Below are 27,662 nucleotides of genomic sequence, written 5' to 3' on the forward strand. Positions count from 1 at the left end.
GAATATAGATTACAGTTTTAAGTATATATTGAGTTTTGTTTTAAAGCTAAACTATATTCACATAAATTATTGCTGTAAGAAACCAGTATGAGATACACTGTAGAGTTAAATGAACAACGATGGTGAGGAAATGATAGAGATCTTCAAGTATTTATGAAAGTGGAAGCTAGCATACATCACATATGATAATAGCTCTCTCTTGTGTTAAATTACAATCACTGTAATTTAAATAGAAAAATAGGATTTGTGGTACTCAAACCTGATGTCCTGTTGGCCAGGACTTTTGCTGGAAGAAGGAAGGCATGCTCTATTTTATATGGGAATCTTATGAATAATGGGTAGTGGTTTCTTTCCCCATGTCAGGGTTTTCAGTACAGTATTACAACCTTTGGTGGGCAACCAGGAGTACATGAGCCTGTCCAGGGCAGATGTGGAGTTCTGGCAAGAAAGCACCTGGGAGGGGCTGAACTTTGCTGTTTCGCTGTACCCCCAGATGAAATAGTTTGCATGTATCCAGCTGAAGCTCTTTTCTTATACCTTTTTTTTTTTTTTTTTTAATTTTCCATTTTCTGCCCATATTTGGAACCCTAATTATATAACAAATGTTAAATTTATGAGGATATATTTTTTTTTCTTATTTTTTTTTTATATAGTATTTTTTCGGTAAGATATTCATAAATTTCGGTAAGATATTCCATTTAATTAAAACATTTTTTTTTTACTCTTTCTTTCCCTCCTCTCCCCTCAGGGAATTCCTGGAATCCCTGGAAATCAAGGAGCAAAAGGACAAAAGGTATTGTTAATAAATCAAAACACAGTTAAAAACTATGCATATATATACTGTTTCTGTGCTAAAGGTTCAACCTGTACTGAGAGGAGGGTTTTCACAGGGGATATTTAGGACAACAAATCATGCTGCAAATGAAAGGAGGCATATTCCAAAATGCTTAGGGCATGTTTGGCATCTTTTATTAGGTCTTATTTCTACTATTCCAGAAGGAATGCATAATTTAAAAGTAACAAAGTTAATGTCATAATATTTTGAATCCTACTCAAACAGATGTGCATAATTAAAGGGAATTTAACACAACTGTTAATTGTACATATATTAATTACACAACTATTCTCTTTATGCAAAAAATATAGGGTGAAATTGGACCACCGGGTCAACCAGGAGCAAAAGGGTCACCAGGGGAAACTGTGAGTTTGCAGAATCATGTTATTATGAACAGGTAGTACCAATAATTCTTACACTGTTGTTTGCTACCTCTGATGAGCCAACAAGCACATATAGTAGCAACCTAGCATTTTCACATTTGCAAATAGGATCAGATCATGTCTAATTTATAAATTATCCCCCAAAATATACACACACTTTTATTTTCAAATTGATAATTTCCAGACTGCACATTTGATAAACAAATCCATCAAACACATTATCATTAGTGTGAATTTGCTTTCTGAGTTACTTTAACTTTGATTTAACTCTGAAGGTACTCGAGTCAATTTATTATGAAATTATAGACTAGATTATATGTTGTCATAGTGTGCAGTGGATTTTTGAATGTGAATATTGGGATGTTTTTCTAATAATATTCAGTTTCAACAAGGACTGTGAGAATAGCTGAGGTCACAAAATTCCCAAAATGCTTAAAAAGAATTTTTTATTTTGTAATGTAGGAAATTGAAAATAATTTAGTCTTTTTGGACAGTCCAGCTTAACACATCTTAGTTACTGCTTAAGTAGAGTGATTTCTGTGTTCTTTATAATCATTTAGAAATCACAGAATTCTTTCATTAATTAATAGGATCTTCTTTGTTAGTTGAACATACGCTGCTTTAAAAATAATTATCTTTTTATATTGAAATCATAGAATCATTCAGGTTCGAAAAGACCCCTCATCTAGTCCAACGTTTAACCTAGTACTGACAAGTCCACCACTAAACAATACTTTTAAGTTCTACATCTACATGTTTCTTGAAGACCTCCAGGGATGGTGACTCAACCACTTCCCTGGGCAGCCAATTCCAATGCCACACAACCCTTTCAGTAAAGAAATTTCGCCTAATATCCAAAGTATATCTCTCCTGGAACAACTTGAGGCCATTTCCACTCATCACTTGGTGCTAGGGAGAAGAGCCTGATCACCACATCACTAATGTTCAACAATATTTATGTGGTTCCATTTTTAATCATCCTTAATATACCTCAATATTTTTGTTCTTTATATATTTTATCCTCTTTGCTGACTAAAATGCTTCTGACTTTCCTGAAAGATGTGCAGTTATTTTAATGTGTTAATGGTCTATTTTGTGTGTTTGATGTGTCATTTAATGTGTCAGCAATGGGAAGAAGAAAATTTGCATTTCTCTCACCTTGTTGCTTTATCTTGAGATTTGTTACTTGTTTTGCATGTAATGAGCTTGTTGACACTCAATCCAAATAGAATACACAGCCTCCCTTTCTTAGAAAGGCAAGAAAGCATTTCAGTGAAAATATTTAATCAGGAATTTTCAGCATTTCTATAGCGCTACTAGTGAGATAAATATGATTATATGGGAAACAATAAGATACAGTTTAACTTACTTAGCTTAGAAAATATGTTTGAAGATAAATCATCACAGAGTCCAAATCTGTGATTTTCATTGTGGTGACAGCGAAAGTTTCCAATATCAGAACCAAGAAGAAATATCAGATTCTTATGAATACCTCGACAACATTGCTTTAATACACAAGACTAACATGTAAACACTTTTTACAAAAAATAATTTCAGAACAATAGTTCTCTTGATGGTTCAGTCTATCTGAGTGAAAAAGGAAGCAGTAGATTAAAATTAACTGGACAAAGCTGAGGGATTTGAATAGTAGCAAGAGGAAAATGCTCTGGATAGAGCTTCAGAAAAATCACTGGAATTAACTGGATGGCATTTAGCAAACAGAAGACTGAGCAGTTTTGAGTGATGTCTGTAAGTATAGATGGCACAGATCTATTTATCCCTAAATAGGGAAGCTATGCATAGAAGTCACAATATCAATGTCACAAGACAAGGTTATGGCAAATTTGTTAGTCCAGTGGCATATTTGAAGTTTTGAAACTGGGGGTGAAAGCTGTGAACTGTTCTCTCTGCTGCCCTTGCCATCACATTGCCTCTTGATATTTTAGCAACAGGTGAGAGTACACTGCTATAGATTCTTGGATTTTGGCAATCATTAACAGATTGTGTCATTCTGTTTCATAATTTTTCTATCTCTTAATTTGTCTATTACATCTCTTTGCAAGATCTTTCCTTATGAAAAGGCTTCATCAGTAATGAATTTGCTCTTACACCATGAGCTATCAGTTTTGATTTTATCCATTCCCAAAGAGGAAGGGGTTTCAGTGGCCACTATGCAGCATTAAAAAAAAATAGAAGAAAGGAGAGGGCGCATTCTGAACTTAAAGAAAACCCTGCTTATGTCTGCAAAATCAAACAGTGGCTCTCTAAAAGCTCTTCATGCTGTGGTTTAGGTAAGACCATACACTCCAACAACATGCGTGGATGCTGGATCATTGCTGTTTCTAACAATATCCTGTTCTTCTGCAATTATTGCTGAGCAGTATATACCTATTGGGCTAAATGAAGTGTGTACTTTGTGTATCTAAATCCAATTCCTTTCAATCCTTACTATTTTTGATTATATCTTAGTGTTTTAATCTTTTTGATTATGTACATCAGTTAGTCCTTTCAGTATCTGTAATTCCCACTGCTCTCTTCCTGAAAGCAAGTCTATATTTTTTTTCTGCTCTAAATTTCTTAGGATGTAATTGTTTTATACAGAATTGTTTAGATGATTATTTGGTGAGAGGGTCTTTGATTTAAAATATGTTATGTCCATTGTTGGAAAATTATTTTTTACTGGATATTTGTTTTCTATTTATTTTTCTGTGAAGTTTGCCTGTATGTCCACTCAGAAGGTAGATGGACTTCAGATGTGTAAACCTAAATAGTATTCTAACTTTACTTTTCAGAGAGAAAATATTTTCAGATCCATCCAAAATTTATATTTTATCTTGTATCTGAATTGTACTTGAATTATGTGCTAAACTTCATTTATAATTGGGTGGGTTGATCAAGAGCACATCCAAAACAGGAATCATTATTCACTGTACGTCAGCGCTTGCTGTGTGTCTGTCCAGTAGTGTATCTCTATTCCAACATAAGGACACCTCATCTGTCACTGTTTTTGAGGTAGTCTTTTAGTTTTCATTTTGCATTTGTCAGAATGATGCGGAGATCACTGATTCTATAAAGGACTCTTTCCTTTAGGATGCTGTGATTGTGCTGAAAATTACTTGCAGCCATGTGGAATTCAAAGGGATATGCAGACTATCACTTGAAGAAGCTGAGGAAGCTATTAAGCTGTAAATTGACTTTTCAACCTAGTATGGTCCTATGGTCCACAAATCTCATCTTCCTTTGTGTTTCTTTTCTTCTTCTCACTTTGCTTTATTGTTTTTCATCAAAGAAGATTTGGAAGAATTAAGACAGAGAAGAGCACCCTGAACTTGCCCTCTGAATAATGCTAGGTGTAGAAAAACTTGACTCTGGTTTCCAGATAATATAGATTATAGTTTATGTTACATAGATCATATACAGACATGGATGTCTGTAAATGTATTGATGATCTCACCTCTTCTGTCATGATTAAGTTCCTTAATAGAATATAGGATCAGTTGAAACCAATGCACTCCAAGATGGAGAGGAAGACTGAATCTAGTTTTGTGTTTTACAAATTCTGGAGTACTCTGTCATCCAATAACTTCAGAATTTCCTGCGCAATGTACAGCTACCCAGCATCCAGCCAGCAGGATTTTTTCCCTACTCCACCATAGGTGTGACCACTACATCATAGCTGTCAAAAGCCCCTTAGAATAACATGAGTACACTGGTTAATTTTCTTTTTATGAACTTAAAAGACTCTTTCAGCTCCCTGAAGATATTCTTTGAAAGAATAAACTTCCTTAATAACCTGTTGTTGGAGTTGTTTGGTTCACATTTGGAAGAAGCATTGAACTGGGAAGTTCAAATACTTCTAGGTAATACGTGCTCATTTGGTCTCACCTGTTCCTCTAATCATTTTTATTAGCTATCACTGGAAATTTTTTCTCCAGTTCTTTCTAAATGAAGCTGAACAAAATGCTGGAGGGGAGGCTATATCAGCAGCTGTAATAAAACCATGTGGGATTCCAAAATGTACATATTTATTCAAGTAACTCACTATTTTTTTCTTCAAATTGTCTTTACATAAATAACATCTGGTTCTGTGATAGACTTGAAAATAATATATTAATATTTCCTGACAACTCAATTTAATGTATCTTTTGTCACCTGATAAAATAAGTAGAAAATTGATGCATGGAATATTTGAATATGTTATGTGGCATTAGGGAATTCTAGCCAGAAAAGATAGCGGGATTTTCCTTGTATTACTCACACTGAATATGTTTGTTCCAGAAAAAAACAGATGGAAAGCTTGTGGATGGGCTATTAATAACTTGGGAAAATTCTTAAGTAACAAGTTCTTCTTCAGTAATAACTATCCCTATTACATTGCCAACATCAGTAATTTATTAATTTATCTGCCACATAAATAGTGTCAGATCTGGAAAACGGGGAAGTAACACTACATTTTATGTTATTGAATTATTGTTTATTCAGGACATATTTTTCTCTTGTAATTTTACATGCCCCAGTTTTCAGATTATGTTCTCAAGCCTTTCTTATATTGCATCAGAAAGTTTTCTTCTTGCAGAGTACCGATTTCATGTAGTTACCCTCCTGTAGTTCAAGTGCAAGAAAGTGCAAGAAAGGAAGTCTTGCACTAGGTTTTATTTTTCCCTTATAATATAAAATGAATGTGAGACATTTGTGATGAACATTTAACTACTACTAATCCAAGTGTGGGCATAAACTAGAAGAAATCTGGCGTGGAGTTGGCAGGGGGTAGGTTCTCAACAGCATGTTACATGAACTGTATCACAAGGCCACACTGAGCAGGCAATGTGAGAGGAACCAGAAATCCCCAAGTTCCATTTCTCATCCTTTCCCACTTGTGCTCCTCAACTTGTGTTTCCTTTTCTCTACTAATTAATGTGCTAGAAATGAGCACAGAACAGGAATCCAAGGGGGAGAAAATAATTTCACAAGGGTTTTCAGAGAAGGAAAGTGGCCATCAAGGAATGCAAAAAACATTACATAGCTCTATTTCAGAAGGTCAGTAGATAATATGAAATTTGTTTTTAAAAAGCTGAACTGAATTCAGTGAAATGAAAATGTATAAAAGCTTATTTTGCTATATAAATGGAAATAGAGAAAATGTGAAGAAGCAGGACTGATATGCAAGTAAATTAAGACAGCCTTGATGTAATCAAGGTTCAGTTCTAAAATGAAATGGATATTTTATTACACTGTCCATAACAAAGCTGATTCTAAACATATGCCCTAAGCAAAAGGTTAATGGGAATACACTGTCTCTTAGGCTGTAAGTGGAAGCAGACTGTGGAAGCTTCACTCCAAATAAAGAGGAAATGGTAATTTATATTCCAAAATTATGAAAGAAAAGGCACAGGCTATAGTAAACCTTCATTCACCCAAAAAATAGCTTATTCTAGATTAACTGAATCATCTCTGATTTTTAAGTAAGCACAAGCAGATTTAATCTTCAAAGTTAGGATAGTGTTGGAAATTATGTGATGTCTATAGTATATATGTGGTGTATATATATAGTGTTATTATTACTATACTGTATATAGTATTATTTATATTAGAGAAATAGAAATGTAATAGTTACTCAATAATTATATAATTACTCGAGTTTTACTCATAGAATCACAGAATCACAGAATTTCTAGGTTGGAAGAGACCTCAAGATCATCGAGTCCAACCTCTGACCTAACGCTAGCAGTCCCCACTAAACCATATCCCTAAGCTCTACATCTAAACGTCTTTTGAAGACTTCCAGGGATGGTGACTCCACCGCTTCCCTGGGCAGCCTGTTCCAATGCCTCACAACCCTTTCAGTAAAGAAGTTCTTCCTAACATCTAACCTAAAACTCCCCTGGCTCAACTTAAGCCCATTCCCCCTCGTCCTGTCACCAGGCACGTGGGAGAACAGACCAACCCCCACCTCGCTACAGCCTCCCTTGAGGTACCTATAGAGAGCGATAAGGTCTCCCCTGAGCCTCCTTTTCTCCAGGCTGAACAAGCCCAGCTCCCTCAGCCGCTCCTCGTAGGACTTGTTCTCCAGGCCCCTCACCAGCTTTGTCGCCTTTCTCTGCACCCGCTCAAGCACCTCAATGTCCTTCTTGTAGCGAGGGGCCTAAAACTGAACACAGTACTCGAGGTGCGGCCTCACCAGAGCTGAGTACAGGGGGACGATCACCTCCCTAGCCCAATAGCTCCCTAGCTCATGATAGATACCATTTGTGTTCTGTATTCACAGCCCTGTATCTGTGGCCCAAAAAGCAAGTTGTTGTGCTTATTGATGTTAATATATTAATTTGGTGCCCAATAATTTATTACAACACAGCATGATAGAAATCTGAGTTAACCTCTGTTGCCTCAGTTAGCAGCACATGCAAAATAACAGAAAAGTGACGGAATGGTGAAAACCCTGCATACAAAAATTACTTCCCATTCTAAATATTTTGAAATTTCTCTTGTATTTTCAAAAACAAAGCCATCCTTTTAGTCTTAGTAAAGTAATTTTTTTTTTTTTTTTTTGTCACAACTGGATTACCGTCTGTGTAACAAATTACTGTAGACACATTTATTTTTGATCACGTGCAACTTCTGAAGAAGGACTGGGATATTATCACTGAACTGAATTGTTCCTAACATTTAGTACTAAATGGACAGTGGTTGCAAAGCAATGTGAAAGCAAAGATTAATTTAAATAACAATAATAAGAGTAGTTCTTGAAAATAATAACAATTGGAAGAAATGATAACATTTAATCACTAGTAAATTAGATTACGTGACCTTATTTAATTGTTTGACTTTGTGTTATTTCTTGTATTTTATGCTGTGTCTTGTTAAGTACATTCTTACATCAGATCATATTTCAGAGAATAGATGGAAGTCCAAATAAAACAATAATAATATATTGTGTTTTTTTTTTATTGACACAGTTCTAGAGTAAAAAAGAAGTGAGATAAAGTGGTGAGAAAGACATATATTGACACCAGATTTAGAAAACACTATAAATGGGAATTCCTTCTTGGAAAGTATGATTTGAAAATAAGATTTCCTTTCTAAATTATACTTGAGAGTAGCTTTAAAGTGAAAGGGGGAAATGCAGAAATTTAATGGTTTAATACCCTTTTGTTATTAGCTTATGTGTGGAATAAAGACAGTTAAATATGGCTTCATCAACACATTTCCCTGAGGAGTCCAAGGGACTGTTGGGGTCTTGAATGAATGGTTCAGTCTCAAAGACTGTTAAAAAGCAAAGGTTAGGCCCCAAGTTAACTGATCCAGATAAATCTCCTCAAGGCTTGGAAGAGGAGACAAGGCATGGCAACCTTGGAGGGTTACATAGTCAGAAAGAAGAGAGAGAATTCTAAAATACCACAGATACTTTCTTAAGTTTTGGGAACCCTAAGTGGAAACTAAAACTTGTGTCACTTTCAATTATAGCTAAGGACATTTTAAAGTTATGTTAAAAATTAGATGATACAGATGGAGTTTTAATTTGCAGAAGTTTTTCTCTCAGGAATATTTTATGACAGCACCGTTCTTTTTTTTCCTGAATGTTTTTTTCCATTGCACAGTGGCCCTTCCTTAGGCAGTAAGAGGCCTAAATAACCCAGAGCTATAGTCTGTGTAGTATTATGATAAAAAACATCATATCACCTATCCATTTATTTTGCTGTAGAAATATAATAGTAATACTAATTTACACTGCATTTAAGACATTATTCCTCTAGCTTACTATAGAAATGTCTCTGCCTTTTTCAAAAATAAATAGGGCATGATGGGACCGGAAGGCTCATTTGGTCTACCTGGAGCTCCTGGGCCTAAGGTGAGCATTTGTGTTAATTTACCTGTGACTTTGATAAATGGCTGCTTTATCAAAAGGCCCAGATTTTGCAGCTAAATTTCTGGTATACTGAATACTGGTGAATACCTATATGATTTTCCATATATTACCTTATATGATAGCTTGGTCTCAAGAGAGCTTAATATAGTTTAGTAAATGGTGCCTGTCATCCCATGAGGTTTGGAACTGCTGCAGAAATGGTCATGAGACTTTGTTTCAGCTTTGCTGTCCTGGAAAATGTTCTGCAATGCTTGGAGCCAGATAATTCTCAGTATACATCAGAACTCTCTGCCCATGTTACATTTATTTATATTTTAATTGTGTTAAATAAAGTTACGTGCTGCTTTTTCCACCCGAGGAGCCAAATTTATTTCAGATGTAACTTTACTGATTGCACTACAGCAAGAATTAATTTGACCCATGCTCTCAGAAACCAAAATAGATACTATAAATCTAGATCTTTTAGTGTAACCTTTTAGTTTAATCCAAAATGAGTTTTGGCTAGTAAGCATTGAATTGTGTATCCTAGAGAAAATGTATTAATATAGAATCCATTTCCTGAACTTTGTATTTACATTTAGTTTCACTTCCACCCATACATTATTTATATCTAAAACTACATATGTATTTATTTAAAGTTGTGTACTGAAGGCAACATTCTTTATAGTCATTAATGTTTGCCATGGTCAAGAAGATTGATCCAAAAAAAAAAAGTCTTATTTCCATTTGTGAAAAATGTGTGTGTGTGTTTTTTTATTATTATTATTATTATTTTATTATTTATTTATCTCTCATTCAGAATATAAGTTGCATTTCCAGAGGAAAACTTCATGCTTACAGAAAAGCATTATAAAGGAATCTGTAGTTCTTAGATTTAAATGAAAATCCTTATGCTGAATATACGCCTAATTCTATTGGTTACAGTATATATACATATTTGCTCAGACAGGTCCAAGGAGTTTCAGAATTTTATTAAATAGTATGGTGGAAATGTGAAATCAGTATACACAAACCTGGTATGACTAGGCAAGGAAAATGAGGGAGGTGGGGAAGGAACAGTTGAGAACAGGCAGGTGGATCCCATTTTGTCACAGGTATTTCATCTTCCTGAGAACCTGCCAGTTTCCTGTAAAGGAGCAGTAGTGTAGCCTTTTGATCACACACCTTATTTTTAAAAGCTGGCTATCCATTAGCGTCTGTTTGTATTAGCTAGTAATACCATATTTGATAAAAAATATTGATGTATCAGTCATGTTCCTGTGTTTTATAGGGTGATAAAGGTGAACCTGGACTACAGGGGAAACCAGGATCACCAGGAGCCAAGGTAAATATTAATCTGGAAGTATTTAGTTAAAGCAGAGATTAATTTACTTTTCCATGATAAAATTCTTAAGATTAAGGCAGTTTTGTTTCAAAATAGAATAGCAGTGAACATAAAATCACATCAAAATCCATTTGATAGGTTATTCTTATTGACTTTGTATTAGACTATGGGATACAAGGCAGCAGTCTTATTGAAACCTGCTTTACAGTATTCTGTGTTGAGCTAGATCATGTGGTTGTCTCCTTCAAATTCATATGCATTTGGGGTTAAACCAACACTTACAGTGTCAGATCTGCTGACCCCTGTGGCAGGTACAGCTGTTTGACTGGTCTGTCAGTTCTGGCTTGCTGTCTATAGTGCTGGTAATGCTTTGTGGCCAGGGGTCACATATGAGAGAATTTATGGTACTGTGTTGGAGCCAGGACTCAGGAGAACCAGCAACCTTGATGCCAGAGAGATGCTCTAAAACATGTGTTTGGATGGGGAAGCAGCACTACAAGGAGTTTATCTTCTCAATCCAAAAAAGACTCTGTGATCCACAAACAGGATGGGACTGGGATGGACTCTAAGTGGTCAGCTCAGCCCCCACCAGAAGAGCAGCCATTTAAAACAGAAGGCAGTGATCAAAAAAGAGAAACTGTCTTTAGTCAAAAAAATAGTGCTGGGAACACTTTGTGGGGAAGAGCAGAAAGGAATTGGTTCTTTTTCTTCCTTTCATCTTTTCTTCAGTCTTTTACTGTTTCTGGGCTTCATATGTACACAATGACACTGGCTTCTATTACAGTCTTCTAAAGCTGAAGAGACAACAAAGTTGGGTTAAATTACACTGAGATGAAAATAAGACCAATATGTTCTGAAATGTTATATAATTTCCAGCCTGTTAATGAAATTCAAACCTGCAAACATTGCAAACTTCAGATAGTTTTATTTGTGTAACTTTGAAAAATCAACATCAGATGTATTAAAAGGCAACAAAAGATAGGTACTGGAATACTAAGAACTAGGAGTGTCTTTTGTGGCTTGTGGGTGTTCAACATCCCATTACAAAAACTCCAAACATTTCAATCATCCTAAATTATAAAATTTCAAAATATCATAGCCAAAATATATCACATTACCTTGAAAAAACATGCAGTATGTTTTTACTCACAGCATATCACTGATACTTACGGGGCTGTTATGTTACTCAGGGAGATCTAGGAGGACCTGGTGCCCCAGGTGAACCAGGCTACCCAGGCATTCCTGGTACCCAGGGTGTAAAGGTAAGCAGTTCTTTTCTGGTTTTATATTGCTTCCATCTTCTATTGGAAGTGCTTCTTCTATAAGTGGTCATAATCAAGGAAAATGATTTTCCTTTTCTTTAAATATGTAATTATTATTAGAGACTATTTAGTATATATTGGAAGGTCCATTTGCTAGAAAAACCATCAGCATTTTTTAGGGAGGAGAGAATGACCAAAAGGGAGAAACTGTTAACATAAAGTGCTGTGATATAGGTATATTAATGAAATTTTCATTATGAATTATAATACATAATAGTATGATCTGTGATTCCATATTTACTTCATAATATATTGTCTTACATCATTATATCTGCAAATTCTATTGTGCAAAGTCTTTTGTGGATCTCTCCTAAGAACTGGAGCAATTAATCCCAGGCAGCTGGGACAGATTCAGCTCAATTACACTTAGCCCTTAAGAGCTATTTGATCTAGCCAACTTGTCCAGGTTTTCTCCATGTTTAACTGAGAGAGTCTAAACTCCCTGGGGTATGGGTATGGGGAATGGGTAAATCTGGAAGTACTTGTCTATTACCATTGACTATATCTGAAGCCTGGATAAGGCTTTAGCTTAGCTAAATTTTTGATGGCAAACGTTAGATGAATCCTACTTCTGCTGTCCTGGCTGAAAATTATTTCTTCTTTTCAGGCAGGAATCTGTATTTTTTCCTCTTGCATACTGAGTTCTCAGGTAGATCATGCCTTCAGGATCTCACCATTGCTTGGCGCAACCTTCCATCAATCAAACACTGTTATAGACATGGTTCTTGCTAATATTCTTCATTGCTAAAGAACTGTTTTGTGAACACATCATAAAATTTAATTATTTATGTTTGAATTTCTGAATATTAACCTTTATTTTTAAAGTGTAGCTGTATAGGATTTTCTGACAAACATATTAAGGAGTCTTTAAGGAGTCCCTGGTTGGAAAGATTATAGGCAATGTTGTTCTTTGATACATTTGGAAATTCAAGTATACATTTTTTTGCATGTTAAAACCTGTAATTAACATTACAATAAGTCCTTTCCTTGAGATTTTGTTCTATAAGATGTTATTCTAAAAATCTTATGTGTTTTTGAAACTTCTCAGTTTCATCGTAGCCATTAACACAAAACTTTTTATTTGACTGGAAGCTGGAAAGCCTACAGAATATTTCCAGTTTTAAAATACCTATAGAATCTCTTGTTGTAACTCTCAGAATGTACTGGAGTGGGAAATGAATCTCTTGAGGAAAAATCAGCTATGCATTGTCTGTGGAATTGGATTTAAGAACCTGAACATTAGTAGTAATTGAAAATCAGTTTTCATGCCCTGTGGATAACAAAGAACTTAAAGTTGTGTTTTCTAAATGATGTTCTTTTTTTCAGGATGGCACCTTTCTTCTATGTAACTCAGCCAAGGAGAGAAATACCAAGAATTTACCCTTTACATATGCTATTAAGCAAATAGATGTGAAGGAAATACTTGATGTATATTTGAAACAGCTGGGAACAGCTGTTCTTGTGATCTTCAAAGCATGATTTTGGGAGATTTCAGGGTTAAAGATCTTTCTTGTGGTTTAAAATTGATTGAAGTCAAATTACTGACTTTATTGCTGCAAATCAATTAATTCAAATTGTAACTGAAGTTCTTATTTGTATCCATTATATTTATAGTTTAAATTTTGATTAGGATTTCTTTATTCTGGACACTTTAAAAGCAACAATGTGTGTCCTGAAAAATAAATGTTTCATTGCTTTGCAAGATAGTAAGTACTGCTATTGCTTTCAGTATTTTGTTCGATTTTTAAGGGAGAACATGGCAGGTCAGGTAAAGATTTATTAGTTTTTTAAATTCTTAATTGGCATATACAAATATAAGGCTTTTTTTAATGTTATGCTGTTGTGTTGTTGGTTTTTTTTGTTTTGTTTTTTTTTTTTTTTTGGAGCAATGTAAGTTATCTGATATGTAACAGGCTTGTTTCCTTAAGGTATAGCTTATTATGACTAACAAGCTTTACATGAAACCTTTCAGACTAGGTATTTATTTAAGCAACAAGTTGTCAAGGCTAAAAATGCTTCCATATTTGCTAGCAGTCCAAATTTAAAGTTTTAAAATTAATTTAAATTAATAAATTAAATTAAAATTATATTTGAACAGATTTAACAATAGCTTTACATTTTTATGTATCAAGGTTTTTTTAAATAAAAATAAATGAAGTATGTCTAAGTGATGTATCTGACACGTGTTTTGGAAGCCTAGTACTATTCCCCAGGAAATGCTGAAGACTCAACTTAAAGATTAAAGATTTCTCCATTACATATCTGAATTACAGATTTCAGAATAAACAGGAGGTCCTTTAAAATCAAAGGAAGTTCAGGTAGGGTGTCAGATAGAAGTAAGCAGTTAGTCAAAAATAAAAATGATAACGTGTGTATAGCAGTACTGGCAATGTCAAGGAGCCCCTTTTGAAGGATGATTTTCCAGAACACTTAAGGGCAAAGACTTCCTGGCTTAATACAGTCTTTCTGAATGCACTGAAGCCCAAGAGTGACTGGTGTTGAGCTAGTGTCATAATTTAATTAAGTTTAATTAATTTCATTATCAATATATGCTCGGTTTCAGTATCTCAGGATCATGGATCAAGACATTAACACTGATTTTAAGAAGGGAGATTTTGTTAAAATTTATGGAAAGTCTCTAAATTTTAGAGTGAAGATGGTAGTTCTTGCAATGGGTAACTCTTACCCATTTTTTATGAAGATGGAAGTCAGAAAAATGTTTTGCTTGTTAACTGGAGTTACAAGTTGGAAGTATGACAGTCTTGAATTATCCAGTGCAGTTTGGGTATTCAACAATAAAAGTGAAGCCCTTCAGCTATAGCTCATTTTAAAACTTGAAGCGAAACCAAATACTTTACATTCAAGTACAATACAACAACTGGCATAAATACATTCTTGTGGGATTTTCAATTAGGAAAATATTTACCCTGGCCCAAATCTCCTTTATGCTACTGTTTAACATTTAACTAAACATTCTCTCTCTTTTTTTTTTTTTTTTTTTTTAATGCAGTTTTGCCTCCCTCCCCTCTCCCCTGATCTGTCTTTTGTTTTATGAAATGCTGCATTCTCAGCCCACCATTTTATTTTGTGTCTATTTAAATAGGCACTCTGATTTAAGAGGTCTCCCGTAACTTTTTTCTTTTCAGTCATTGATGAGAGAGAGGCACATTCTGGGATTACATACCTCTATCATTAATTGGCATTGTTTTCAAGAGCTGACTGATTCTCTCCATTGACAATTAGATGGTGGTCAGACAACTTGATAAACCTAGGTACCTGCCTTTGATAGTGTCATTTGCACCATCTGGTTACCAGTTACCCACATAAATGTTAACTTACTATAAACATTTCAATCAAAGACAAAAGAAGTGGGTGGAACTTAGTCTCTACAAAGTTTTGGTTAAATTCAAATATAATATTTTTTTTTCTGATTAGAAAGAAAAACAATTTTTTTGCCGTGTCATATATAACTTCTGCAATCAATGGGTTTATAGTACTTTACAGAAATTATTTATACTCTATTCTCTGTGGGCAAAGGCAAGCACACTTAGTGGTTAGCATCCAAATGAAATTTAACCCTTCAGAAGTACTGCCCCTCCTTCCCCTCTGTGTCCTTTCCCCTCCCATACACTCAGTAGATGAGCTCCTTCTGGGTTTGCCATTTAACTTGTTATATGAGCATCTAATTTTCCTTGTGACAGCTCTTTCTATGGCAGATTCTCTTCTTATTATAACTTTCTGTATTTTTTTTTCAGTGTTTGTGTACATGGGGATACATTTGTTTTCATTCAATACAAATAGAGGCTATTAGATGCTTCCCTTGTATTTACTGCATTAAATTAAAACAGACAACAGTTCTTGGAGATGAATCATGTTAAATGGAGACTTATCTTCTAATATTTTACAGGGGGACAAAGGAAGCCAGGGTGAAAGTGGTATCCAGGTACATCAACATTTTTTTTTTGCCAAAATAATCTGATAACACTTAATAAAAGTGCTAGTAGTTAATTAGGATTATTTTTTTAATTAAGCTCTACAAGAATTTTGATTGAAGAAGAGTAGAAGCACTTAGCCCTAAATCTTCTTCAATCAAAACTACCTGGTATGCCCTGTATGACTCTCCAGATGCATTTTTTGGGCTGAGCAGGCTGTGATGGTATTTGGTGCAGACCTTGTGTGGCTCCAGAGATGACGCAGGCTTGGGCATATTGGTTGTATTGTTGATCTGGAGCACAGGGACAGGACCCGCCATCCTGGGACAGGCTCTGTCCCTGCCTTCTCCAGTCACCATGGCACCACATAAATCCTTGTAATCACTAATGCCACCTGGCCTCTGCCTACTATTTTATTATACTACTATTATAAGCAGTGGCATTTTCCTCCTCCTTATCTAAAATCTAAAATCTTATATCCTTATCTAAAATTCATGGAAATATCTACAAGAAAAGGTGATGATACTATCACTACTCATATCCTAACTTCTGTGTTTTCAGAACAGATATTGTATCTATCTATCTGTACTGGTTCTGCTCTGAGTTCTTGAAGAGTAAATTTTAGATTGATTGGGCCCAGTTCTTTTGTCTTTGTGATATTTTTGATAGTTTAATTATTTCTCCCAAATAAATATATATTTTAAGAAAACATGCTTCTTTTCTGAAGGGACGAAAAGGAGAGAAAGGAAGACAAGGAAATCCAGGCTTACAGGTACTGTCAAAATGATAATCCTAGTTCACGACAGCTATACATGTTTGTTTCTTAAGATTATTTTCATCAGCATAAGTATTTATTTTTTTATTGTGTAAAATATATTTATGTAGAACATGATTACGTAGTTGTGTTAGTTACCTCTTAAACACCTTAAGTATTTTAAATATAACAAATACAATACAAGTAGAAAAGATGCGCATAGGGAAGGACAAGAGGAAATGGACTTGAATTGCAGTGCAGGAAATTCCAATTTGATCAATGGGAAAACATTTTGCTGCAAGGGTGGGTCAAACACTGGAACAGGCTGCTTACAGAGGTTGTGGCAGAACCTGGCTGGACACAGCATTGGGCAGCCTGCTCTAGCTAGATCCACTCTGAAAAGGAGGTTGAAATCCTGGAGCCTATGTTTCTGTGGCTCAGGAACTGGAAGTTCATTTTCCTGTATTATTTTATGAAAATGTTCGTTATGGAAAATTTTCATCAAACAGTTACAAGTAATATAAAACAGATAACAGCACAAAGTGGCCTTTGTGAAAAGTTGTAAGAGTGATGCTTGAAGTGTTAAGATTGTGTGTACCATGCTACACTTTCATGTAGTTTATTACCCCCAATAGTAATGACTCTCAATAATGAGAGTCATTATTGACATGTTCTGTGCACATAAATTACAGGTGTTTCCTGTTTCAGCTGCAAATCAGTGAGACCCAGTTATTTCTCTTTTCTTTCAGTTCTGAGCCAATGTATTCTGATTGTGTCATAGTTGGCTATCTTGTTATTCCACAGAAAATAACTGTTAGTATTTATAAATGCTTGTTAACTACATAATCTATGTCATGTCTAAACAGAAAAGTATTTGTCAGAGGTACGTATCTAAAACTAGACTTGGAAGGAAGTCACAGCTGTTTTTTCAGAATTACGATATTGATACAGCTGTCTGTCTAGCCAGAAGGAGCTGATTCCAGTGGAGCATGGGCAGGAGGTCTAGATTGTATGTTAGCTTGGTTTTATCACTCTCAGGGGTATGTAGCTTGACAGGAGTCTGGTAATAAAGCTGAGCAAAAATTTTTTAAATGAAATAGTTTAAACTAAAAGGCCAGTGTCTGTTTTTAACAAAAAGCAATGTCATATTCTGACATTCTACAAATTAAACTTTCTGGTCTATACCTTTACAAATAATAGACCCATTTCCATGGGTCACTTATTATTTTAGTTATAAGGCAAAACAAACAAAAAAAAACAAACAAAAAAACCCACTTACTTTTCAGATAGAACAATACAGCTGAGTAGCTGTTTCTTGCTTTATTTTATTTTATTTTATTTTGTTTTATGTGGAGAAAACTGAAAAAATAATACAGGGCTAGTCTAAAATTGTTTCCCACGCTTATCTAGTTTGGCCAGCAACCAAAAAATCAGTCATTCAAATATTTTGTTAGACAGTATTAGGTCCTTCCAAGGTTTCTAAAGCCCTCAGGGCTTCTCCAAGATATAATACAGATTCTCTTGTCCATAAGAGTCCATCAGCAAAGTGAAAAAACCTGCACTAAGCTGCCAGCTTGTATGGCATTTAATGATCAATAACACCATTGAACCATTTGGCAGAAAAGGCACCACAACCATGCAAACATGCCAACATGCAAAATCTGGCTTCTAAACTCAGTTGGTATTCAAAGGCTCTGAGCTTGATTTCTCTCTTGTAAGACAGTATGAAGCACGCACAAAATAAAGTTTCCTTTTGCTAGTGCAAAAAACTTTATTCCTTTTGTCTTTTGTAGAGTAAATAAGGTTTAGTCTATGTATGCTACTTCTACACTAATAAAATACATGGTATATGATATGTATGATACAATTCCAAGTTCCTTTAATACCGTATACCAAAAGGGTATTACTAAAATGTTGATTCACCATGATATACATTTTTAATTCTTATATACAATTTGCTTTTTTATACAAATAGAAATCACTGAATCTTTAAAAATTAACTTTTGTACTTTTGTGATTAATTATTGAAAGCAAAGGAAAAAAAATATTTTTTTTTATTCCAAGTAACTTGGCTCAACTTGCTTCTTCCTTTTTTTTTTTTTTTTTTTTTTTTTTTTTTTTAATTAATCCCTGAAGGGAATAGAAGGATTGAGTGGAGAACAAGGAGAGGTATGTATTTTGTAATGAAAGAGTATTATAAAATTATTATATTTGTTTCTGCAAATTGTGTTCTGTAAAACATATGTTTAAAGTCTTATTTCCATACTCACATACATAAACAACAGAAATTATTTGAAAATATCAGAAAATAGAACAGAAATAAGTATTAGTTAAAAGACACCAGACAGCAAAATGCATATTTCATGAAATGCAAAATTTAAAAAAGTAAAGCCAAATATACATTTAAGAGAATAAAAAAGTCAGAAAAGGAGCTGGCTGAAGAAGGCAAATAGTAGGAGGAAAAAAAAATCTAACTTTTGGAAAATCAGAAGTTACAAAATACTAGATCAAAAGGATCCTTCTTTTTCAATATTTTACCTTCAGCAGCAGCCAATGCAAAAATATGGAGCACAATACATAAAGAAGATCCTTCTTATGTACCTTCACTGATTTTGGCAGTCAACAAATTAGGGGCATTTAAGCTATAGATCCAAACTGTTGCATTTAATGTCAATCAGAAATCTGTCTAAAACTTTTTGAACTGTGATGATACCCAGACTGTATTTTTTAGCTTCCTTAAAAGTCTGTGACAAGGGCTTCCACATCTGAACTATTTATCTTAATTTTGAACTTGACCAGTGAGATTTCTTTGTGTGCCTTTATTTCAATAAAAGTAATGAAAAGGAATGGTGAAGCATATAAAAAGATTTTATTTATTTATTAGAGGATTCTGTCTTTAAGACTGACTCAGAAAATGCAAGGCAGACTTCTTTCTCTCTGCTACCACGTTTACACAGGAATGATTTCCAACTCAGCCTGAAACTTGAGGGGCATAAATGGAAGCCCACTTGAACTTGTCTGGCAGAAACTAAATCTCTTGGTCTCTGGGTTATTTTTAGAAGTCCCATCTCTTTTTCTTTTTTTTTTTTTTTTTTTTGACTACTGTAGATATATTTATGGTCAGACCTTTCAGTCTTTGTTTTGCACATTGTTTTGAGTGTTGGTATTTAAAAGATTAATTTTGTTAGTTATTTTTGATTCATACTTAGTGAAATCAGGTTGCATGCTGTCTCATTAATATCATCCTGCTCCAGCTATACCTAGAGTTGTCTTTGTTCAACCCTTTTTCATTAAAGTAGTGTTGCATATCAATAATTGTATATATTCCTCAAAGATCGTGTGCCATCAAATATTTAAATTGTCCTATATGCTACAGTGGTTCTACGAAATACTTAAAATTGCAGTTTTGCTTATAGGTGCTTTCTGAATTGTAGCCAAAATTGCTAAGGTGTTACTTGTGTAACACCTTAAAGAGGCAGTAGCCTCTTTAAATGTTTTAAATCATGGTAAAATTCTGAAAAATCCTTTCAATAATATTCTTACTGTACATTAAGATACAGTGGTGTCATGGTGTTTACTTATCAGACCTATAAAACTAGTTTATTTTCTGTTTTTATAAAATATTTTGTCATTTGTTACAGCCTGATTTAATAAAAAGTTTCTTCAGGCTGTAATTCTCAGCATTTACTGAGCTTTTTTTTCCTTTTTATTGATTTTCTTTGCCAATAGCAAGGGTCGATAAACAAGGCCACACATGAGATGTGGCTGAACATTACAAAACCGTGATGCACTGCAGAAAATGTTCCCTCAGCAGTTTCATTTGCTTTTTTGGCAGCATTTTTTCCTGTGATGTTTTTTCTACAATAGATGCGATTTTCACAATAGTTCACTGGTTCTTAATGCTTTCTAGCCCTTTTAACATTTAATTCCAAATAAATCAACTTGCAAGTCAGATGTTGCTGTGTAAACATAACCCATAGCTGTAAAAGTAATTGAAATTAAAACAAACAACTGGCTACATGAACGACATTATTTTCAGATCCCAACACGTACAGCTTCTGGTATAGCCACAGGCAGCTAGCTACATGTGCTCCATATGAGCCTTGCTGGCCCTGTGAGGGTATTTTAAAAATAGCTGTGAAGTGTAAAAACATTTGCAGTCATGTCATAGAAATGAACAAGTACAAATCTATCTGGTGGTAACTAGAATATCAAATCTCTTTGACTATAGTATTCAAGTTGACAGTAACAAGAAAGTAAAATACAGTTACCCTGTAACAAATCAGTTCTGAATTAGCATATAACTTCTATAAAGGGAGGAGGATATAGACTGCTGTTCAATTCATGCTTGGTACCTTAGTGGTGGAGCATCTTTCTAGCAGTCTCTTAGGCATTTTATTGACATCTGCCACGTTTTTTTTCTCACTTGTCTGGTTGTTATGAGGAAAAACTGCCCCCTTTCTTTTAATGCCTTTTATTTTTTGAGTGGGTCTTGTAAAAATAGTGGAAGCAAAAAAAATCCACGCTCCCAAAAAAAAAAAAAAACACACCAAAACACACCAAAAAAAACACACACACACACACAAAAAAAAAACTAAGAATATTTAAAATGCACAGATAACCAGTCACTTGAGTATATTTTTCTGTGATGGCTTTTCATAGTAGGGTTTCACTGCCCCACTGGCATCAAATTTTGTTTACAGCAAAGCTAAATGACTTCAGTGGAAGAACTTAGTTAACCTGAACAGACTGTGGTCCTTTTGTGATGCCAGGTATGCAGTTCTGAGTACTTTCTTTTTCATTGACTTGTTTTCCTCAGCTAGGTATCAGTAACCATATCATGGTATTGAGATATAAACCATCTAAACATAGCACGGTGAAATTCCTGTCTGTTAGCTCCCTGCATAAAAATGAGTAAGCAGACACCAAATCTGAACTGAGCTACCTGTAGTAATTTATTTGGAAAACTCTGGGCATTGTTACTAATTCAGAACAATCCATAAAGCTTTGAGTGAACCATATACTTTTCTGATGTAAAATGTTTTGATAAGAACTGTACAGAAGGATATAAAGTAATTTAAAAGCATAATTTAAAAATCAGCGTAAGTCTGTGAAGATTACATGTATATGCACTTCTATATAGAAGTACATGTATATGTACTTCTTAGACTTGCATTGTTTGCTCCAGTAAGTTTTGTTTGTCATATATAGTGATCCTGTTGCCTTGTTTCCATAATTCCATCAAAATAGTTGGAAAATGAGAAAGAAAATGTTAAAGCTACTGATAACACTATGCAGAAGCTGTGAAAAAATGGAAGGAAAATACTCATCAGGGAGTAAAGACAGTTTACTAACTTTAATCTTGGGCATGTACCAAATTACATTCTACTGAAGGTTTGTTGGCTTCAGCATAGGAAAAGAGCTCCACGGGAGCTATTGCAGTAGGTAATCCCATACACAGAACCATTGCTGTGATAAAGAGATATACAGTATTATTTTAACATTTTCCAGTGAAGCAAATGGACTACAGCTATTAATCATAAAGAGAGTAAGTGAAGTTTAAAAAAATAAAAAGCACCACCAACAAAACAAAAGACCCTAAATGAAATCAAACAATTTTTTCTTCTGTCTTATACACTAAGGTAGGGTAAAAGTCTTGATTGCTACAGTACATGGGAGGTTTGCCAAGAACTTCAGTGGTGCCAAAATTTCACTTGTAATTTTTCCAGCCTTCTGAGAAGGATGTTAATGTATTGTAATGAATTACTCACTTTTTCATGAGAAATTAACTAAGTATTTTCTTCTATATGTTAATAAAGAAGAGATTTTTGTTTTATATCAATTAGTAAGTCAAATAAGTCTCTTTAAGATGGAAATTTAAGTCCTTGGTAAATTATTGTATCTGAAACAGATGTTAAAGAATCTGAAAACTTAATACATTTTAGTGAAAAATACATTTTAGTGAAATGGATCTAATCAGTATCAAATTAATTTTCAATGACAACTTGATTATATTAATTTCATGAAGATTGTCAGTGAAGATTTTTTTCAGAATGTGCTTGCTTGGTGCTACAAAGCTTCCAAATGACATGTAAAGATATGATTGGCTTTTCATTGGTTCTCGTTCCAGAAAGGTGAAAAAGGAGATCCAGGCATTCGAGGCATCAATGGACAAAAGGGAGAAACCGGTGTCCAGGGTTTGGTTGGACCTCCTGGTGTCAGAGGTCAGCCAGGAGACAGAGGGCCCCCAGGACCACCTGGATCAGATGGAAAACCTGTATGTATGGGACCTCATACTTGTCATTTTGAGTACCTTAGAACCCCAAACATGCATGCTCTCCATTTTTATAACTCTTCTCTGTTCAATTTAGGCACGAGAATTTTCAGAAGAATTTATTCGACAGGTGTGTTCAGATGTACTGAGAAGTAAGTTTGAAAGGCTCTTTACTGCTCTTTCCTTGTTTAAAGTACTGAAGAAGTTTCCTTGTAATTATAAAGATGCTTTCTTGAAAGCAAAATCAGTATGTTCTGATTTATCACTGGTTTTCATACTGCTGTAGAAACACATTTCCATGCCACAGACTCCATACTTTAGCATCTTGTTTCCTAAAGGTACCATATTGCCTAAAGAAAGGAACCTGCTTTTGTTTTAGTGGGTGTATGGAAACATTTTTATATTTAACTGTTACAACACTTTAAGTAATTTTTTGTTTGAATTCTCCTAGCCCAGTTGCCTGCTATCCTTCAGAGTGGAAGGCTACAAAACTGCAACCACTGTCAGTCCCAAAGTGCTTCCCCGGGACTTCCAGGGCCACCAGGTCCGAGAGGCCCTGAAGGTCCAAGAGGATTTCCTGGTTTGCCAGGAAATGATGGTATTCCAGGTCTGACAGGTGTCCCAGGTCGCCCTGGGGCTCGTGGGACAAGAGGTAATGTGTGCATGTGTTGTATTTTCATACAGCCATTCGCTCTCCCTCCCCCCTGCAGTGGGATGGCAGAGATAATTGGGAGGGGAAAAAAAAATATAAAAGCTTGTGGCTTGAGATAAAGACAGTTTAATAGGACAGAAAAAGAAGAGAAATAATAATCATGGTGATGATGATAATAGAATGTACAAAGCAAGTGATGCACAATGCTCACCACCCACTGACTAATGCCCAACCATTCTTGAGCAGCAGTTCCTCCCACCCCCACTAGCCACCCCATTTTAATTGTTCCGCATGGTGCGGGACATCCCTTTGGCCAGCCTGAGCCAGCTGTACTGAATGTGTCTCCTCCCAGCTCCTGGTGCACCCCCAGCCTCCTCGCTGGCAGGGCAGCACCAAGAGCTGGAAAGTCCTCTGTGTGAGCACTGCTCTGCAACAACTAAAGCATCGGTGTGCTATCAACATTATTCCCAGACTAAATCCAAAGCACAGCACCATACCATCTACTAGAAGGAAAATTAACTCTATCCTAACTGAAACCAGAACAACATGTCACCATGCTAATGGCCTTTATGACTTTGCACCAGCCCCATTCAAAACTGGAAGCAGAAAACAGTGCAGAAAGGGAATAGCTGGGTCTGTATCACAAAGCTGATACACTGAGGACGCGGTTCAAAGGTTTCTTTGCTTTTGAAGTATGCATATCAGAAGAAGAGAAAACACAAGAATACAACTAGATAACTGGTGTTCAGTTCTGCTATACTTTCCTTTGATCTTTTTACAGAGATCTTTGTTTCCTTCGCAGTCCCCTGTAGATATTTTAAACTGCATAAATATATATATAAATATTTTTAATCAGCTATGTTTAGATATGAACTTCAGTGTATTTTCCATGCTTTCTAGTTTGTTTTCTTCCAAATTTCTTTATTTCAGCTATTTTAATATCTGTGTTTATTTGCTGATCATTTACTGTCTGCTACCTGTAGACAGATTTTTGGTATATGACACCTTTATACCCCTCTTCCTGGTTTTTTTTTTTTTTCCTCCTTTTTTCTTTTCATCTCATAAGGATTTTTATTCCTTTCTTTCTTCCTTTTTTTTTTTTAAAAAAAAAAAAATTTTGTTTCTTTTTAATAATATTAGTGAAGCTAATGATTATACTTTTAGGTATCTCAGCCATACAAGCAGTCCAACTGATTTCTGTGGGTTTATTTACAGACTTAAAGTTAAATATAAAGTTAAATAAGGGAAAAAATAGATATCTATGTTTATGAAGCAGTTGAATTCATTGGGCTGTAGGGGTGTAAGAGAGCATTTTGCCCCTCTCAGAGAGTACTTCTTTGGTAAAAATTTAATTCTGCGCTACATTGCAGAAGATTGCCTATATAGTGTGTATCCCACAGAGACTGTGGTGAATACTTCACACGTTTTCATGCAACTTAAAAGCTTTGCCAATGGAAAGGCAATACAGTTAACGAATTTCTTAAATCCTCATCATCTATTCACTCAATTCACAGTGGCCACCTGCTTATTAGTTGCTAAATTGGCTCTTAATTTAGTGGAAGCGAGGATAATCAAGAACTCAGGTACACCATGCAAGTTACAAGGAAATGAATATTTACATCCTTTTTATTTATTTATTTATTTAATAAATATTATCGAATGTTGACTTTCTGATTGTTCTAATAAAAATATTCTTAGTGTGCAAAGATATACATGAGTTTGCTACTCCACAGGGCTGCCAGGGAAAAATGGTGCAAAAGGCAATCAAGGAATTGGGGTTCCTGGAATCCAAGGCCCCCCGGGACCTCCAGGTGAGAGTTAGCTTATTTGTGCAGATTCAGTGCATGCTATTTTTTTTTTTTTAATAAAGTTTATACAAATATCAGTATAGTTAAGAAAATATGAACATTTTTTCTACACCTTAATTATCATGTATCTTCCATGGCTGGAGCCTATCTCACACATGCCTTTTAAATTGTCATAGAACACATTATTTAATATAAGGCATGTCTTGTAGAGATTGGTACTTGAGATTCCCTTTTCTAAACAAACAGCTCTTGAAATCAGACATTATCTGAAAACTGAACCCTTATATAATCATGTGACTTGTAACCATTGCTTAGAGAAGGAAAGTATTCTTCCAACATGCAAAGTTGAGTATTTGGAAGAGAGTTTAGAGCCTGATCCAAAGCTAGGGAAATAAATAAAAATCAGAGGACTCTGATTCATGCCCCAGTAATTCCAGATTATATCATAAAGTATAAGCATACCAAAGCAGATTTTTATATTTCCTTATAAGAACTATTTTATTTAGTGCTCTCCATGCTTTTTTATTTTTATTTTAAATCTTAATAAGATAACAGTTTTGCTATACATATATATAAGTAGTTTGTGACAAGAAGTATCCTTTTCAGAAAATAAAACTTTCTTTGTCTTGGTATTTCAGCAAAGAGCACGGCTTCTGTGTGTCTATACTAGTTTCCATTTTAATGAAAATACTCTGTAATATATTTATTTTTTGCATGTGTGTCACTAAGGTCCGGAAGGTCCCCCGGGTATGAGTAAGGAAGGACGTCCTGGAGAGCGTGGGCAGCCTGGTAAAGATGGAGACCGTGGCACACCGGGAATGCCAGGACCAGTTGGTCCCCCTGGAATTTGTGACCCATCACTGTGTTTTAGTGTAATTGTGGGGAGAGATCCCTTTAGAAAGGGGCCAAACTACTAATTTGTGATATAATAATTTAGAGGAATAGGAATGGTGCTTGTCTTTAATGGTCTTTCAAGTCTCAGGAAGGTGACCAGCAATAATCCCAGGAACAAAAGGACCTCTGACATTACAAACATTACAAATAAGGATCCCAAAGGTTATGCAATCCTTTACAAAAGGAACTCCAATAATTTTTTTTTATAACTTGCATAAATTGAGTCTCGAGTGTTTTTAAAGAGATCGTCAGTTTTAATAGGAATAAAATTAACTATAATATTTGGTATTTAGTATTTAAGTGTCCTGCCATAGTCCTGCTGCCACTGAAGTCCTTTGCAAAAGAGCTGCAGACTCCACTGGCAGCAGGATTAGGCCTTAAATGGTATTGGTGAGGTGTAAATTACTGTGAAAATTTTCACATGCAGCCAACAGATACAGTATTTGATTTTGAAAGAATGTGTCTGGCTTTAACTTCATGTGTGTGTGAATTTCATTGGCTTGTGTACCTTTCATTTGTCATAGCTCCAAGTGTTGTGTGAGCAAAAGCATGTATTTGATTTTTATAAATTAAGAGAAATATCTGGACTAGTTATAGAAATAGTATAGTATTTTGCCATGTAACTCCCTTTCTAAAACCAAGGTGAAATGCAAGGGTAGAACTCCTACTGATTGAAGAAGGACCAAGGTTTTACTGAAGATGGTACTTTCAGCTACAGAAGGTCAAAAAGATCCCATGCGGGTGATTCAGTTTATATGAAAATATTTAAAAATAAAATAAAACAAATGGAATATTGGTATAGCTGTCTTATAGCTGTATTTTGACAAAAAATAATTAATAAAAAAGTTTGCACAACCCCATTGTAACAGTTCTGCATAATTATGGGTTAAGTTAGGTACCCTTTGCTGTTTCTCCCCAAGGACTGCAGCTGCCAAATTGAAGAAGTAGATTTACAAGGAGAAAGGTCTAACTGCTGGCTAACTAGCTGCAATGTTTGCTATGCTGTATTCTTTTTCATTTTAAGCAAGCTATGTGTAGCTTTCATTGTATGCTTTGCTAATAAGGTGTATTGCTTGCTTTTACATAAACAGCAAACGCACAGTTCCATGAGAATTTGAAATCCTTTTTTTAAATTAAGGCAAAGTTGTACTGAGCTTATCCAATGCTTTATAAGTGGCTTTTTCCAATGTGTTGTTTTTCTGTTGTCCTACTATCAGATTGGTAATATGCTTGAAATTCAAGGTCAAATAAAATTTTGTATAGAACTAGTGGTGGTTTGGTGAGCGATTGCAAGATTTGTCCTCTGTCACAGAAGAGTGATGCCTACATCACAGGTAGGGATATTTCCACCACACAGTTATGCTGTTTTGTTTGGTGTCCTTCCATTTTCTCTGGATAAAACACCATCCCCAGGAGGAGAACCTCTCTGCCAATGTCTTTCTGCATGGTGCCCAGTGGCTGCTGCCTGCCCAGGGCTTCAGCCTGTGAAGGGTGCCTGCGAGAGCTGCAGCGAGTAGCTTAGCCAAGCCATGGCCTTGGCCATAGTGGAGTCCAAGCATTAGTCTCTCATAAACATAGTTTTAAAACCTCTAAGATGATCCTTGAAAGATACCAACTTGA

At 35.0% G+C, this 27,662-nt stretch overlaps 1 protein-coding gene across 1 annotated transcript in view; it reads left to right on the top strand.

The window, feature by feature from the left end:
- Nucleotides 1-27,236, top strand: part of COL21A1 (collagen type XXI alpha 1 chain) — a 116,654-nt gene extending 89,418 nt beyond the window's left edge. Inside the window, exons 18-30 of the mRNA XM_082755653.1 lie at nt 749-793; nt 1,147-1,200; nt 9,011-9,064; nt 10,353-10,406; nt 11,597-11,668; nt 15,636-15,671; nt 16,388-16,432; nt 18,551-18,583; nt 22,545-22,691; nt 22,786-22,840; nt 23,140-23,340; nt 25,074-25,151; nt 25,878-27,236. Coding sequence (XP_082611779.1) covers nt 749-793; nt 1,147-1,200; nt 9,011-9,064; nt 10,353-10,406; nt 11,597-11,668; nt 15,636-15,671; nt 16,388-16,432; nt 18,551-18,583; nt 22,545-22,691; nt 22,786-22,840; nt 23,140-23,340; nt 25,074-25,151; nt 25,878-26,065 — 1,062 coding nt within the window. The 3' untranslated portion in view covers nt 26,066-27,236. The remainder of the gene's footprint in view (nt 1-748; nt 794-1,146; nt 1,201-9,010; nt 9,065-10,352; nt 10,407-11,596; nt 11,669-15,635; nt 15,672-16,387; nt 16,433-18,550; nt 18,584-22,544; nt 22,692-22,785; nt 22,841-23,139; nt 23,341-25,073; nt 25,152-25,877) is intronic.
- Nucleotides 27,237-27,662: the final 426 nt, after the last annotated feature.

This window comes from Aythya marila (genome assembly GCF_965140915.1).
Source record: "Aythya marila genome assembly, chromosome: 3".
Classification (NCBI taxonomy): domain Eukaryota; kingdom Metazoa; phylum Chordata; class Aves; order Anseriformes; family Anatidae; genus Aythya; species Aythya marila.